Source organism: Metopolophium dirhodum, chromosome 7 (genome assembly GCF_019925205.1).
Source record: "Metopolophium dirhodum isolate CAU chromosome 7, ASM1992520v1, whole genome shotgun sequence".
Taxonomy (NCBI): Eukaryota; Metazoa; Arthropoda; class Insecta; order Hemiptera; family Aphididae; genus Metopolophium; species Metopolophium dirhodum.
The window spans coordinates 5,520,757-5,539,963 of NC_083566.1; the positions used below are offsets into that span (position 1 = coordinate 5,520,757).

Sequence of the window (19,207 nt, forward strand, 5' to 3'; positions counted from 1 at the left end):
TATATTGTTATAATATATATTGTTCATATAATATAATATTTAGCCATGTTAATCATGCAATCGGTATACAATGGATGGACATACGAGCTGGGAAGATAAAAATCGAAAAATGATTTATCAGTACCTATACCTGCGCATGTATAATACACTCAGTGTATTATAAATATAAGGTCGCAATTTGTTTACGGGGATGAAGTCATACAAGGGTGAGGGGTATATTTATGTACGTATGCGTGCGTGTGTGTACACTAGTCTACCTGATCCACGGCCAATTGATTACATCTGGAGCGAGGATTAGCCCTGCAGTATGGAATTAAATAGGGATTTATCAACGACAAAAAATATATAGGTACACACACAATGGGAGCTGTCTACAACAATTAAATACGAACAAATCGTGGGCACACATGATATAATAATATAAACGAGTGCATAAACGTTCAGCCGCGGGGAGGGGAGACGCGATGGCTGGAGAGTATGAAAAAAATAAAGAAAAAAGGGCAACAAACATTATTCTCTAGCAAATATAAGGCCCCATCCATGTGCGAGCGTGTGTGTGTTCGTGTGTACAAAAGGGTGAGCCCCTGCAGCAGGATATGGATTTCGGACGTGGATAGAACAGCCGGCCATTTCAATACCTGGTGTTGACGAATCACAGTATACAATAGGATACGGACTGAAATTATTACGATAAACGAAAATATTGTTCTCCGTGTCTGCACCCCTTAAAAAAAATACGTAACACGTTTCAATAATTATTATTGTTACTTTGAACTCTTTTGTACAAGAAATGCCGGTTATGAGGCAACTCTGCAGCAGTTTCTATAATGTGTATAGACGCGTGGTGCCCAATAAACACGAAACAGTGTTGTAGAAGGACCGAGAAGGGATGTTACGCACAATATGTATTAAGAAACACGATTTAACAGATTTTTCAAAATGGCCAATCTATTCATATTACCTATATATACTATATAAGTATGACATTGTTGTATCAAGCATAATGTATATCTATTATATATATTATATATTTATGTATACATAATACTTTATGTAAGGTTAGGTTTATTTAAGTAAGGGTACATATATGTTGTTACCTGTTGCAATACATAGACATTATTAGAATTAAAACTATTAATTAAGTTAAGAAAATATTTATGAAATACGTAACAAAATGTAGTATTAAGACTTAGTCAGTAAGTCTTAGTAATGGACTAAAACAAGATGATAAGCAAAATAGAAACTAGGTTAAGCAATAAAAATATAAAAGAGATAGGAGACAAAAGTGGGTTCTTCAGCTCAGTAATCGCTTGATGTGGTCACTTTATATAGAACTATAAAACAGTAATAAAGTGTTATATTTTAATTGTGTGTGTTTATTAGTATGTATACGTCGGATGCGATTGGTGTATACAAAAATACACATCGACAATTTCTGTACACGCAGTTATAGTTATTTGAACGATACGGTTAATGTACAAACAATATGAAATAATAGGAATTAATAACGACTCATAATATTATAATATTATATTGATTTGATAATAAAGTTTAACGAACATTTGCGAATCACGAGTACCTACCAATGTATTAAACGATTTATGGTACAATTTCGACCAGCACATATATTGCTATCATAATATTATTTTAGTAATAATAACACCACTTACCTTCATTCTGATTATTTCTGAAGTATTCCCTCGACCATCTTTCAGCATATTTTCCCATAAGATCTGGCATACAAAAGTGTCCAGAGATGTCCTTAAAATACCATCGGGAACTTCAAGTGTGACAGTAGCCATGTTCTGAAATCATATGAAAATCATACTATAAAAAATTCAACACCGTACATAATCATGATTCATAAAATATATAATATAATATAATAGGTATGTATAGTATGCGTTTACTTGATGTATATGAGTTTTCCCTTCCAAACTTTCCACGTTTCTAATCATTTCGTCGACCCTGGAACAAACCACATGTATAAACGTATGGGCAATAAAAATATTAGCGTTTCATAGATATTACTATGAACGCCGGAGTTGCAGGGAGGGTTTTTGATGAAACGACAATTTGACTTGATAAATATTATTGTCAATATTGGTTTTAACATAAAAAATAAATAAATCAGTAATAATAATAATTTTCGAATAACAACAATACGGTGTAATATGGATGACATGGGGTTTATCGGAGGCATTTTCGGTCAAATATACGGCTGACGAGAAGTCAAGACCCCTCATGCTGCAGGGCATACGACCACCACGGCGACTATTTAGAGGGATCAGAGATAAGCCGCAGACTAATAGGGTGTTTTTATTATGGTATATACGATTATTGCGGCTACCACATTTCGTGCGTATATACGAAGAGTGTCTTCACTGTTTGAAAGCACGAGATATTCAATAATAATAATACATTATTTTCGTTAATAATACGTACACGTGAACATTTGGAAGTCATAATGTTGGGTTTCCGATCTAATGAATCGTAAATTCTCCAATGAAAGGGATAAGCGGGTTTATGGCACTTATGGCACGTTTCGTCGTGGTAGCCTTATAATATTGGTACAATTTTATGCGATCTACAGACAGATGGGTCATCAATATTAGTATTTCATATAAGCGGTTTTAGTGTGTATATAATATTTATATTAATATAATGAATGATTGCTATTTAGTGTTTTGATTTCGTTTGAATACATTTTAAATTTTTAAAACGTAATCCAAAAGATATAAATTGTAAAAGCTAAACATTTATTACAAGTTATTAGCGATTTAAATTAATGATTATAATGTTTATAATTTATAATACTTTAGAAGCAATGGCCAAAAGTGAACATATTATGTACCTATTTTAAAAGATTTTAAAGTATTCTGAATTAAAAATATAATCTTAAGCACGTCATAAGCACTTTGTCATTAAAAATATTATAATTAACTTTGCAGGCAGCAATTAATTCATTTTCGATATAATAAGATTATTTTTTGTACGTGTACAAAAAAATTAAACCAGAATAAAGGGGCAAATAAATAGAAATTGATTAATAATAACAAATAAAAAACTAAAAACTATTTCTTTAGAGAACAATACGTTTATGGTGTTTATAGAGAACTTCAAATCATGCTTAAATGAAATGATTATATATAGTATTAGAATAAAATACTTATGTAATATTTTTTTTTACTATAATACGCTGGGATGGAAATTAATGTATGAATCGAATATAAATAATGAGTTTACATGTTTTAGTTTTAATTTTTTTGAATTAATCCAGTTAAACTAAAAGACAATTTAGTTAGCACTTATATATTATTTATGAGAGATAATAAAAAATAAAAGTAACTATATAAAAATAAAAACAATAAAACTAACTTAACTATTATAAATTAGTATAAACTATAAAAAATTTTTTTCTAAAAATAATAATAAGTCATTTGGATACTAGTTTGTTAATTTGTACAACTATTACAACACTAGTGTCGTAAATTAAAAAAAAGCAGGTAAGTGGATGTTGCTCTGCTGTACAGTAGGTTACAAGTGGTCAATGTATACTGCATTTTATTTAACTTGAATTCAATGATATAATATCATTGTATAAGAAAAACGATTCTGAGGGGAGGCGGTTTGTTAGTCTGGATATTTTATATTGTTATTATATTGTATTATAGCCTGTAAGTTGAATTAATATTATAAATTACAAAAAATAACTAAAATCGTTATTTTTATTCGTTTCTATGGTGATAGACAAAGCATTAGAAATTAAAATCGTATTTTTAGCGGTTTTTCGTATTTGTCGGTGGCTTTTCCCGTGACATTAAATAACTATTGAGAAAATCGAAAATTGACCTCTCTAAAGTATCGTCTTGATCCAATTTTCTAAAAGATAAGGTACTATATGTTGGAATCAAATCACTCTTTTTGGTAAAAATTGTCTATACAGGATAAAAAAAACACCGTTGTAAAATCACTATCTTGCTCGCTCCGCTCAGAATCTAAAATACTAATTCTACAATGTACACATTCACTCTGTACATAAAGAATTATATTGTAGATTATTTTCATATGTTGTTTATATGTAGACATTTAAGCATATCTAAAGGTATACCGTATACATTATGGCTTATAGTTAAACTATTCAGTATTCACGGAATATTCCCTAAAAAATATAATTCTGTGTCACATATTTAGCAAATATTGTATTTTCTTTAATTATTGTAAGAATCAATGCTGTAGTACTGGTTTCATCATAATTAAATGTAACTATCATCATGGTTGAAACGAATTCATTAAAAATATCACATAATATAATTTAATTAATATGAAAACTAAAAGAACAGACACAACGTATACGCACATTGAATCTGCAGTAGGTCGATGAAAATCGCGCCTTCCAATATTTTAGGTTTCATATTATTATCATTGATTAAATATACATAATATACATGTATATTTAATCAATGTTATTATATTATATATTGTTATTATTATTATTATAATTACGATTCATAATGTGGTGAATATAGAAATAGGATTTATATATTATATAATATTATTTATAAGGCGCGATAACTCAGTCGAAGCAGATGTGCGGCGCACGTGTGTTTAATATCATATTATTACATACATATTATATTATACACTGATGTTATGAATCTGTGGACTATGGAGGTGGAGACCATGTAAAGGGTTAATTATATGTATATATAGGTGGTTTAATATAACGCGGCGATACTCGATCGGTAGCGGCGGGTGGCAATTTCTCACCCCCATATATATATATATATATATATACATTATACTCACGTGAGTATAGATAGGAGGTTCGCGCAGGGATTAATAACCTAGGGCGCGAGCGCACACGGCCACGTTCACTTTTCCACTCTCTTGAGCTCATTTATGTGTACGCACCGCGCCACCACTCGTATTATTATATATAATACGTTGGTGCATTATTAATATATATATATTATGATATGCTTACGCGTAAAATATATTGTATTATGTTGTCGCCCTATAAACCCTACCCCCTCCCCTCCCCTCCCCCATCAAATCACGATGTTGTACCCATGTGGTATTGTATTTTGGTTTCAAAGCTGATATACAGCTGTATAGTATACGTAGGTAATAATATAGCGTTGCAAGACAATGTTTACCTATAAATATCGACACTATTTGAAATATATTGATTATAATATATTGTTTTGTATCGACACAATATATTAGTGAAAATAATACTTAAGCTGCTTATAATTATAAAATGTGATATTATTTCATAATGTTTTCGATGTTTTTAGAAAATATAAGTTTAATCTACCCTATTACTAATGGAAAAATAAATAACTTATAGTATAGGGGTAATATAAATAAATTTTAAAATATCTTTAGAAATAAAGACTGGGCTGACACACCGTATTTGTTCACAATCGTTTTTCGTGACCTACTTAACAACGAAGCAGATACTAAAAATCTACGATACAGCAGACTTTTCCGGTTTTTTTTTCTTGACAAAAATAAATAAAATCCACGAGTTTTGAATTTGTTTACTATCAAAAAGCTAAATGTATATCAGCTATATATAAGCGAATATTGGTTTATATTGATGTCAATATGTCATACATATTTGTGTAGAATACACCATTTTATCCAGGCATAATACGCTATAATCACAAATTATAACCAAAGCAAATGAAAATTCTACCGCAAAGATAGATTTTGTTATTTCAAAATATAATTTTGATTTGCTGCTCTTTTGATAATAAAATGCATGTGAATATATTTTATTACACTGTTTTTATTCAATATATTAAACGGTAATAATATACACGTTGGCATATGAGTTGAAAAAAAGATTCATTAAATGATCGTGCAAAATTGGAATTCCAGATACAAAATTTAAATATATAACATATTATAATTTAACAATGAAATACCTATATATTATTATTACACAATATAGTATAACAGTTGTAAAAAAATGTAATTTATTTTATGATATAAAATATACTATAACGGGATATATTGTAGCTAATAACTTCAGTAATACAGTAATAATAATTAAATTAAATTTTGTTGTATCATTTTTTTTTTCATACCATTACAAGAACAAAAAAACACAGTATTTCAAACTGTCATTATGTTTTATGTACCTATACCTACTAACCTAAAATGTGTGTTACATAATAAACCTACGGCTTTAATTAAATTTATAAAACCGAATTTTCAATCATTTAATTATACTATGAATAAACTCAAGCACAAAAATAATATAGCCTATTATTTAAAAGTGAAAACAATAGTAGGTATAGCCGTATGTAGGTACTAAAGAACTGATTAAGAGTGTTAAGTCATTTATTTTGGAGTAGTGTCAACTGGCCCTCTTTACTGAAATCGTCTTGTCTTTGCATCTTTATTAAATGCATTATCATAGTACAGAAATACTGTAAAAATTAATTTTCTAATAATAATCATTTTAAAAAATTTCACCTACGTATTTTTGATAATTTTTGCTATAACTCTATAGAAGTATACAACATAATACAAGGAATCTTGTTTTGAATTGTCAAGCTTTTTTAAAAAAAAGTATAGCTATAATGCTTTATATAATATTACAATAAAAAGGTTATTTCTTCTAAATATTAAACCATTTACCTAATATATGGGTATCACAATTGACATATTTGCAGGTTACTATGATACATAAAATATTATTATAATATAATTATATTCAAAACATAAATTTAATTTCAAACATCAACTATAATACATTTGAAAGAAAAATGCTTAAAATAATACCTACATATTTTTTGATAAAAATTAAAAACAAAATATATACAAAGTATCCAATATAAAACCAAAAACAACTCCAAAAAAGAATAACGGGACATTTATAGTTTAACAGATGGCCGTGAAGTGTTTAAAGGGTGAGCTACGGACGAGGGTGGAAAATTTTACTTGCTTTATTACACGGCTATTAATAATCTGACAAGTGGTCTATGAATATTACCCATGAAAGTGCATTTTCCAGCATTTATGCCAGAAAAACGTTTCCTCGCAGAATAACAGGATGGCGTTATAAGACTTTCTATTTATTAATTATTACTACTAAAATACTATATTATAATAATAGTTATAACTATTTAATCATAGTATTACAGTATTCGTCTTATCAAGATTATTCATAAATAATAAAATATGGTTGTGTATGACATCAATCATATATAACCTCACTACCTCAGTATTAAATACTAATTTGACAAAACTGATTTTATTTTTTATACCTAATATTCTCCTCATCACAAATTTCAAATATATTATTTTAGACTATTGAGATATTTTCAAAAACATCTTTAGGTATATTTAAACTAAAAAAGCTAATATATTAATAGCGTCTATATTCCTAAAATAGTATAATATACATATGTTTTTAATTGTTAAATACCTTAAGCTGTTTGACGAAGAGTAGGATTTCAAATCAAGAATTTTATTCAAGTCAATTCTGAAAGGATAATAAAAACGTATCAGTATATTATCACAATTTTATGAATTAGTTTATAAACTGCAATAAAATACCTGCTATTTGTTGTCTCGATAATTTCAGAACTTCCATTTATTGATCTATAACAAAGGTAAATAAATATTTAAATTTAAAATAGAAATATGGTAACAAATATATGTACAGTCTTAAAATTAAATGAATAATATTACCTAATCTTGGTTTTTAACGTTTCCAATGTACTTCTGTCGACTAAGTCAACTTTATTGATGAGTATAATATCAGCTAATGCAATTTGTCTGAAATAAAATTACAAACAAATGTATTTATAGCACTAAAGAAGACTTTCGTTTTAGTCGTCTATTTCCTTCATAAATAGGAACACACAAAATTGAAAATACACTAGGTTTTCAGGCTTCTATAACGTCGTTTCGTTTGTTCAATTGCCATTGGATTTAAAATATACTCACACACCCATAAATGTATATACATCAACAGAAGTTGTTTAGATATTTCACTTTATACAAAATTGGAGGAGGGCTGATGATTTGCAGATTTGATTATATATACCGAGACGGATCTCCGTTTCCATGACGTTGATTCGATTTGGATATATTATTCTGTGTCCCGTCGTTTTTGCATAATAAACCCAACGGAGCATGTACGTAATTTATTTATGCTTGTCATCAGAACGAGTTTAACCGTTTTTTAGCAATTACAAATCCCACCACAATAAAAAAATAAATATATATAATATATATAAATAACACGGCTCATATAAACAATAAAGGAGTAAACCAAATATAATATAAAATATTATTTGTTAGGTATTTATATATTTCCAAATTGTATTTATAGTTGTTATTATTATCAGTATAGGGACCTATGTAATACCATTGATTGAAATATTTGTTTTGCATTAGAGTATACAGTTTACATGATATGCGGTGAAATGTATAGAATTAAGCATAGATAATAGGAAAATAGGTCTCCTGTACAGTTGATAGGTTTCGAGAATACTTCATTATTAAGTAAGTCACTGTAATATAATTGTTAAATTTGAATTCAATAATAAATCATTGCATAGGTACGAAAAACGATTCTGAGCGAAGACGGTCTGTTGACTGTCAGCATATACATATATATATATACATATAATACTGTATTTTATTATGATATTGTTATATTAGTTATATTGTTACTTACTATAGTAATTTACAGTTATAAATAGGTAATTCATTTTTTCCGAAAACATTGCATTTATTTATTTTATTGGCAATATTTAATTATTAAAATATTATATATTTATAATATATATTAAAGACGATTCATCAAAAATGGTCACCCTCATTTTTTCTTTAATAATGAATTTATTTTTCGGAAATTTCTGAATATATCCAAAGACCATTTTTTCATGTTCTTGAAAGTTTTTACATTACTCCAAGGAGTGTCCTGTGACGATACAATCATCTTTATTCTGTTTTTCAAATGAGAATCCAAATTTTTACTGCAAATTATTTAGTTGATAATTATTTGAAAATGTTGATATAAGTACCTAATTAAAAATTCAAACGAGCAGCTTCTCATTCATTAAAACTTTATACTAAGGATAATAATCCTGAAAAATGGTTTTCTAAAAGTCCAAAAAATATTTAATATACTTATATAGTTATAACCTACCTAGGATCTATAGTATAATTATAATTTATAATACATTTTTTTAACAAGATAAAATTGTCAAAATATTTATACTTATGTTAATCTATTTATATTACGAACCTATTTGCACCGTCTACTTTATATCAGACGTCGGTACTGTGTTGGCTTATAAGTTAATGTAAATAAAAAAAGGTGGGTAAATGGATGTCACTCTGCTGTACAGTAGGTTACAAGTGGGTTACTGTAATGGATGGTGTTAAATTTGAATTCAATGATATAATATCATTGTATAAGAAAAACGATTCTGAGCGAAAACGGTCAGTCAGCCTATGATATTACCAAGTATATTTGATGATATTATTGTGAATAAAGTAATTTATATATAACCTATTTACGTGGAGCCTTGTTTTAAATTTTCAATCCTTAGCCATAAAAGTTAAACATTTTATACATTTTTAACTACAAAATAATTAGTAAATTATAAATTTGATAAATGTTGTCAACATTTGAACTATAAATGCTTATAAAAAAAAATTGTGCCTATGTATTTTAAATATTTTTTAACTGCTATTAGAACGATATATCAGGAGCCTTATATTAAATTTTCACGCTTTTTTACCCAACAAATAAAATTTTATTAATATTTATAGAAAAAAAAACTAAAAAAATTGAAAACTGACAATGTCCGTAAAAAGCTCAAAAAGAGTCAAAATATTTTATAAATTTTATGGTATATAGAAAATGCTAATATAAACATTCAGTGAAATTTTCAAGTATCTACAGTCATTCGTTTTTTAATTACAATAAGATAAGAAAATTGTTACATGAGAAATCGAGTGAATATCAAATGTTGTAAAAATATAAATTTCAGACGCTAATAAAAATTTTATTTAAGTTTCTTGTACACATTTTTTTTTTGATAAAGGTTGACAAACTTAAGGATAATCTTGTACTACATTTTCAAATCTTAGATTTAAAAAGAAAAATTTTTATGAATTCTCAACTCAAAATAATTTGCTAATTTTTGTGATTTTTCCGTATTTTGTCAAAATTTGAACTTTAAATGCTTATAAATAAAAACTGTGACTAAGGATTTTTAATTTTTTTCATCTGCCTTTGAAACAATAACCTAGGAGCCTTCTATTAAATTTTCAAGCTTTTTTACTCAATAGATAAAATTTTATTGAAATTTATAGAAAAAAAAACTAAAAAAAATGAAAATTGACAATGTCTGTAAACAGCTCAAAATAAGTCAAAATATTTGGAAAATGTTATGGTGTATAGAAATGCAATTATAAACCTCCCGTCAAAATTTCATGTCCATACGGTCATTTGTTTTAGAGTTACACCAAAAACCAAAATCGATTTTCTCGAAAAGATTTTGCGTAAAAATTCCCGTTTTTCCTTAATTTTTAATGTCGCTTTTGAAAACTACTGGGAAATTTTTACTTTTGACTCCCCAAAGTACCAACTAGATTCACTTTCCTATCAGAAAAGTTACTGTTGAAGAAAATCCAAGGACTTTTACTGTCCTAAAAGGTGATGACAGACACAAAAATAAAAAATTTAAAAAAAAACACACATCATTGTGAAATCAATACATTTATCGCTTCGCTCAGAATCTAAAATATAAATATATAATAATATATGCGATCTTATTGACAATAATTAGTTATAGCGATATAATATATACACAATAGAAAAATAAATTGCTAATATTATTATAAATAATGTATATACTATTACTATATTAGTTGTATAAATGTATAATCTAACTCCGCTCGGGAAAAAATGAACAAATATAAAATACGGTGCTAAATATGTGTTCCTATCTCGATTTTAGGGTAGGTTCCTCAGTCCACGGTCAAATCGCTTTGTGAATTAATTCAACCGAGATAAACATCCACTTGTAAATATTGATCTGAACGTGGTTCAAATTGCACTCTAAATTTTGCTGGTATCTCTAAGAACAATCTTTAAAATGTTTTTCAAAATAGGTCGATTAGTTTTTGAGGTTATAAGCTAAGATCAGACATTCAACTCTCATATTTGTTTTAAAATATCTATCATTCGAGGCCACAAACGCTATGATGTGATGCATATTATGCATTAATAATAAACTATTACCTCATCTGCCCGAGTGGCCACGTACCCAATGGCAACCATTTATATACAAAAAAATACTAATTTCTATAAATGTCTACAAATAATATTATAATCTGTAACTAATAGGTAGAATTGTAGCAACCATTAATTATATAAAAAAAAATTGTCAATTTCCATCATTAATTCTTAAACCCTTGTGTGAATACTTTTTAAAAATGCTAATTTTGGAAAATCCTTTCTTATTGGACCCCTACACGGTGGTAAGAGATACCACAAAAATGGCAAAACTGTATATAGGTATCATAGTTTAGGTTTTACGTTGATCAGTCATTCAAGACACGCTCGATTATACGTAGATAGATTCTTGGAAATAGAGCCTGGTACACAGTTCTTCTCGGAATTGTTTTTCGTGTGCAATAATTTATAATTGAATTCAAATTAAACACAGCTATAACAGTTGTAAACAGTAAGGTTAAGCCACTTAATGGCTGTGGTTCATTAATAGGCAGGAACATATTATATAATAGTAGTACTTATACTCGAAACCTACTACACAACAGACCGACTTCCCAAGTTTATTTCTAATATTAGTTTTATTTAATATTTATATGACACCTATCCTATTCATAATGTTCATGTGATCAAATTTCAAAAACCGAATATCCTGAATATAAACGCCACGTTAGCAAACCATTAAATATATTAGCTACCTGCTTTATTTGTTACAGTGACTTAGGAATTTCCCACTGCCAGATGCTGTATATTATACATTATAAATATTATACAGAATATTAATAAAATATATAAGCTACACTGTGCTTTATATTATATTGGCATTGTCGCACACGCAAAACCCAATAATCGCCATGCCTTTGACACGCCATGTGGAAAATACATCGACTCATAAAAAGGCCAAAGGGTCCGAGAAAAATTGAATAAGAATACTTGCTTACAGACTATAATGCTTACCTATAAAAGCCCCTAAGGTGAGTATAGGAAGAAAGTATAGCTATACTTTTATGTTATATATTATGCAATGTATAGATTTTATATGTATATTATTATACCACATTACAAAGGATTTTTATTATAGAGTTATAAGCTCTATATAAAGAGTTATTATACAATATCTGGTGAACTATTCAGCGTATTATACGTTTTCCAAAGTAAATATTTATATGTTATAAGATTTATTTCATTTTATTAATAAAAAATAAATAGTAAGTATTCTGTATTTGTAGTAAATAGTTATTACATAGTACCTACATACCATAAAAGTTAATAGATAATAAAAGAGTTAGATCTTAGATAATAATAACATTTTATAATATTTGAAGGATTCACATATTGAGAGTAATATTTATTTCGACATAGATACCGTTGCTAAATTTTTATATTATCATATAATGTTTGAAATATGATTTACCTTATAATATAATGAAGTACCTATTATTAAAAATAAATAAATCATTTATACAGATATAGGTTTTTATTTTTTTGTAATCCTTGAACGTTCCCGTTCCTGAGGGTATTAAAGCTCTCTGGAAATTTCTGGTTTATTTCCATTCCCGGGCTTTTCGGGAGTGCCAACCTTATCTATAATCTGTAGTTTCGTTACTAATAAAATATGTGCCTAATTATAATATGGTTCATTGATAATTATTAAAACTTAAAATTTTAAATCCAAAAAATATTTACTCTTGAAACTATTTAATTTTAATTATGTTTATATAATTTATTTATATATATTAAATTCATTTTTTTCTTGTTATTAATAAGTGATAAGTAATAAATTACTATTTTAATAATAACAGATTTTATGGAATATTATTTTTCAATATTTAGTACCTACATAAAGTTATAAATATTTATCTACACAGAAATTGTATAGCACCTATCTACTTTCCTAGTCATAATTAATACATTATTATAATATCTAAAAACTAAGTGTAACAAGTCTTTGAAACAAATTTGAGAAAATTTGTGACCAACTTTATAAACAATAGATTATTTTATATGAATAGCCTTAATAATGTTAAATTAACTAACCTTGTTGAAGGGTTTACAGTATTCAAGTTAGGTTCATCAAGTAAACTGTTGCCAAGATGCTGAAAAACAAAATTTAACATGTCTAAGATTCATAATGAACAAAACTACCTTTGATGAGAAGTCATGGGATAAGTTTAACCATGGAAACTAAATTGGAATTCTTCTGTTTTCTCATTATGTAAACTATGCGGACAAGGCTGAAAAACAATGAAGGGTTCTAACGGGATTTGCATTTATAAAAAAAAAAAATTATAATAATAAAAAAAGTAAAAGGAATAATGAAAAAATAAAAAACTTTGAAAATATTAAGACTGTGGATTGGAATGTCAATAAATAAGAAGAACTAATCGGAAAATTAAATAAGAAATTCATATCGTTTTTACCACAGCAACTGAGAAACCTGATGATATCAAGATATTTTTTAATTAATTTAATAAAAATAAAAAAAAAAATTATATTTACTTGTCATAATACTATGAAGTATAAGCTATAAATCAATGGCAATCCATCCAATCAAAACCATATTATACATCTCAAAAATACATGAATATTGCTTTTTTTTTATTTTATGAAAATAGTTAAATATTAACATGATGTGATTGGTATTGAAAATCATTCTTAAATGGTATTAATAAAATTACCTATTATTTGAGTCATCCTCTCAAAATTATAACAATACAAATTATTCATCAAATTTTGTTAACATATAAGTTTATAAATGTGTATAGTTAATAAAGTCTAATATATTAATTATATATACCTATTATAGAAAATTTTATATTGACAATATTATGAGAAGTAACTGTGATAAGTTTAATATTATGATTTAGAGGTATAATGAAGATAACATTTGATTTTCTTCATGCAAATAGTGCTCTGTATAAAAAGAAACCCAATGAAAATATGTACTCTATCAAGCGTCTTGGTGAATTTAGGAAAAATATGATATTATGCAGAATTATAGAATATTAATTATGTTCTGACTAACTGATTTTCTTGATGAAACCATAAATATAATTTCAGTATTCCTTGTATCAATCTAAGAATTTGTCCTCTATTCAATAACAGCATCGTAAGACATTTTCTGTAATACGCATTACCTATGACATGTCAAGAATATGATTTAAACCTAAATATTTATCAATATGATAAATCAATATCAATATGTACTAAGATTATAATGAAGTAGCACAAGAAAGTAGTAATGTGCAATATTGCATCAAAGTAAAAAAAAAGGAATTACCTCAAAAGTAAGATTATTTTTAACTTTATAAAGAAGAACCCTTTTTTAAGTAACAATTTATTAATATAAAAATCAAAATGCAAATAAATGTTTCATTCCTAATTTGAACACTTAAATTCAACTTTTGACATTGTTTAAATATATTGTATATTTAATCAATGCTTTCGAACTCATATTAATAATAAATTATAAAAGTAGGTACCTTACTTTATTTGCGTTTTTGCTATCAATGACACAGACTATTCCTGAAAATGTATACAATTAGATTATTTTATTATGTTAAGTACTATAAGAAGCACAACATTATAACATTCCTTATTTGACAAAATCAATATAGTAAAATTAATTGATTTTTAATATTAATTTAATGTTTAATATTAATTTAATGTTTAATATTATTATTAACTGTGCAGTATTAGATTTAGATAATAACAATTATGTAATAACAAATAACAATACCAATGAATTTTAAGTTAACATTGATATTCTTAACTTCAAGTATTTTTTTCTTACAAGAGTAAACATCATTGATAATGTAACTTTCCTATGTAATGAAAAGTACACTTGGTAGCTAAATATTTAACATATTTACATTATGTTGTTTTAATATTTTGAATATCAATACACATATACATAATTATATAATATCACTCATTATTAAATTGCCAATCAAATACCTAAATACCTAATAAAAACTTAGTTAATTATGCTTATTGAATTCCCATGATAAATGTCTTTTTGTTATTTTCTGAACTAACTTCTTTTCATGAATCTTAAGAGGGTACCACACCCACAAGTGTTGTCTTCGTCTGACAAGTGCATAACAGCAAATTTATGCTCAGCAGATCACATTTAGCTTTGTTAATTTAACAATTAGAATGAATTAACCTATTATGAAACTTGATGGTAAGAACATTATCTGTGCTTGTATATTTTAAGATGGTTCATTTTTTTACTTCAATACTGAATAAACGTAAAAAAACCAACATACGAACACAGATAATGATCTTACCAACAAGTTCCATAATAGGTCGATTCACTCCAATTTTTAAACTAACGGAGCTAAACGTGATCTAAAGAGCATACATTTGTTATATTACGCACTTATGAGATGGAGACAACACATGCGGGTATGTTGTCCTCTTAAATAAAATCATTTTTAAATAAATTATATCTACCTATAGGTAGAATTTAATATATGATAATATAGTTTGATTGCTTAAAATTAATAAATTGATTGCTATAAATTTATGAATATTAAGTAGTTATTTAATATTCATAAATTCATTTTTATATTTTTATGATATAAATAATTAATAATTTATTAATTTTACTAAAACTATAATATTTCTAGATTAATGTAAGAAATTTGATTTACCAACCATCTAAATGAACATCACTTCCCAGTTCAGTATCAATCCAAAATAATTTTGCAATAGGTCCTGAAAATGTAAAAGAATAAATGTATTTGTTGCTTTTTACATCAGCTAATCTATTTAAAATGTTCTAAGTTACCAGGATCAGCTAATCCTGTAGTTTCTAACAATATATAATCAAATTTTCCACGTTTGGACATAAGGTTTTCAATTGCTTTCACACCGTTATCTTTGACGGAACAACATAAGCAGCCATTTTGTAGTTCAAGCCATTCTTCACAAAGGTCTCCCTTTTCACCAACAGCAATCGATTTTTCCATAGTGTCACCTTCAAAAAAATAATAATTAACAATATAAATAAGTAAACTCAATAAAGTGTTATTGTAAAACTGCTACAAAGAATTTTTACAGTTTAAAAGATTTGTTTAGGATAAATATTTGTTGAGCAGATATAAAAAACTAATAATGATGATACTATTGAATAATATTGTGTTAACACATTGAATGCATACTGACACATGAACAATTGACTTCATATGGATCAATCAACAACGTGTTTGACGCCATTTGGCATCTAATATACAAGTAAATGGTTTATTATTCCCTAAGCGTGGCTGAATGTTATTTTATTATTATTTAGCGTAGATTAAACATATGTTTTTAAATATGTATACAGACGCAGTTTCTTTCTTTTGTTTTTACATATATAATGATTATTATCATACGTACTGGGTGAAAACTGCAACAAGACATATTATGCAGTCAACATGTTAAATGCAAAACGTCATATTACGTACCTTCACCAAATTCGTTCAATATGACAGCAATTTTTTTATTGTGTTGTTCCGTAAGTATATAATTTAAAAGAGTTGTCTTGCCAGACCCTAAGTAACCGGTTATAATTGTCACAGGCACTGGATCCAATGTAATAGCTGTCACCAATGATGGGATTTCATCGTCCGAGTCCATTGTAATTATTCTGCAAACTGATTTAACACAAATAACATCAATTAAATGAATTGGTCAGACCATATTAGATATTATCATCCCTGATTATAAAATAATACTAAATAGTATTTATACTTAGTAGTCAACGATATATTAGTATATACCTATGTATAAAAACAGAAAATTAAAATCACAAGCCCACGCACTACACACAGTTTATCCTTCGATAGTAAGTTTCACTAAGAAAAGTAAATACGTGTGTTAAGACTTAACCTAATCAAGAAAATGGTAACTTGTAGTCAGAGCGAGCACTGGGTAGAACAACACAGTACAACTTGAAATCGTTTGAACATAATATTTTGAAATAAAACGTTATCATATTTACGAACATAACATAACATAATATAATATTTCCTTTATTGATTACATTTATCATTAATAATATTATCAGTAGCACTTGATAATATTTACTAAAATGAAGTTGACAACAACAACTACAGTCGTTCCGGGCGGGTTCCCAAAATATTATTGTGATAATCACCTTGATAATATCACACTGCCAGACAATACGTACTGCGCCATCGGACGGTGGATGCATAAACTGTAAAAGTTCACGACTTCACGTTAGTAACGAACAACTGTTAGAGATGGCGTTGGTCATTTTTCCGATGGACAAAATAAGCAAAATTATTATGTGTGGACGACCCGATTCAGGGCTACAGCAATGATTGAAGTGGCGTTGTGGCTGGTGTTGGTGGTGCACTGGTGCGTGACAGTCCCTATACAAACTGTGCGACACGGGGTACACATTAGCTATTAAACGTCACGTCAATACCCGGACAGTGGGGTCAATAAGATTTGTGCTTTAGGTACCCAACCTATATTTTATATCTAATTAATGGTTAGGTATCGCAATATCGCCTATCGGACTGCGTTATACCTACAACATTAATACCGCGATTATCAATACACGAGCACCTGGCACCTGGCAGTTGGCACACAGATGATCACACGACGCCCAATTAAAATCACCCGTTTGAGTGTTCGACTGTAAAAGAATGACGACAATAACATATTATTCTGACTTGAATTGTGTCACACTATTTTAATTTTTTTAAATAGGTTGGACCGTGTAATACCAAACATTCTTTTTAATTAAAAATTAAATAAACAGGAATACAATTAATTCCTTAGTGGGTGGAAACAAAAGGTAGTCACTAGTTTTGTAACCATAGGTATACCTACTATAAATCAAATGCGCAGAAAAAAATTCAAATCCAATAACTTCTCTATCCTATATGATGGAGTATGGACTACAGTCATAATAATTTATTCAAATGGTTGCCAATAATAATAAGATAACGAACGCTGTAGCTGCAGAGTATAGCTGATATATTAGGTACAAACGTAAATTACATTATCACAATGAAATGTGTACAACAATTTGGATTTTAGGCTATTTAACATATCAAAATCTGCATATTATATTAATACAACGAGAATATTATATTTTATTAATTTCGTCTATTAACATTTTACCACGCGTATTTTTTACCACCTACATCGAGGTTACACGCCGAGGTAGGAATTTCGATATTATGTATATTATATAATTTATATACGACGAAGATATTATATTTTCTATTTATAAAACTCAGTGTTGAGTTTGAAATATCGCGTTACTTTGTAGAAACCATAATGTATTATAGTGAGTTATGTTAGGTACCAATACCTGCATCAATGATGTCTACGTCTTGATATTTTCCAAACATACCGATACCTACCACGGACTGCAGAGGAACTATATATTATGTATTCATGTTCATAGTTCATCATCGGATCGACACGTCATATAGTCAGTGGCAAAACAATAAATATTGTTTATATTGGTGGGGGGGGGGGGGGGGGTTAAGAAAAAATTAACGATAAAAGTTTCTAAATCCAAATAAAACATTACTTTTATCATAATATAGATAAATACACACATATATATATATATATATTAGATATTTATTATATATTTTATTACATTGTTTAACAGTAGTTATCCATAGACTGAAAGACGCGTGATTAAAAAGAGGAAAGGGTTGTGACCAAAAGTTTTTGTTTTCTCGGCTATAGATTAAAATATAGTTAGTACTGTAATATATTAATATATCATAATATAATATAAATGTTTTAATTAATACAAAGGCCGTGGCATTTGCGGTCATTAACAACCAACAATTAAAAGTCGCATACGATGTTACAATAAGAGTTAAAATTATTGTACGTCGGTTGATGTCATTTAAATTTAATTACATTAGCTACATTGTCTTTGGTGACTGG

General features: G+C 27.6%; 1 protein-coding gene across 3 annotated transcripts in view; it reads right to left on the minus strand.

The window, feature by feature from the left end:
- Positions 1-17,273, minus strand: part of LOC132949213 (zinc-regulated GTPase metalloprotein activator 1-like) — a 29,742-nt gene extending 12,469 nt beyond the window's left edge. The window contains exons 1-11 of one of the 3 annotated variants that reach the window (XM_061019978.1): positions 17,044-17,270; positions 16,729-16,917; positions 16,071-16,259; positions 15,938-15,997; positions 14,763-14,800; positions 13,313-13,371; positions 7,711-7,797; positions 7,576-7,620; positions 7,445-7,501; positions 1,911-1,968; positions 1,671-1,805 (exon numbers count right to left, since the gene is read on the minus strand). In XM_061019978.1, the coding sequence (XP_060875961.1) occupies positions 1,671-1,805; positions 1,911-1,968; positions 7,445-7,501; positions 7,576-7,620; positions 7,711-7,797; positions 13,313-13,371; positions 14,763-14,800; positions 15,938-15,997; positions 16,071-16,259; positions 16,729-16,900 (900 nt within the window). In that variant the 5' untranslated portion in view covers positions 16,901-16,917; positions 17,044-17,270. Of the gene's footprint in view, positions 1-1,670; positions 1,806-1,910; positions 1,969-7,444; positions 7,502-7,575; positions 7,621-7,710; positions 7,798-13,312; positions 13,372-14,762; positions 14,801-15,937; positions 15,998-16,070; positions 16,260-16,447; positions 16,604-16,728; positions 16,918-17,043 lie in introns of those variants that run through there. The other 2 variants (XM_061019979.1, XM_061019980.1) reach the window with 2 other exon arrangements.
- Positions 17,274-19,207: the final 1,934 nt, after the last annotated feature.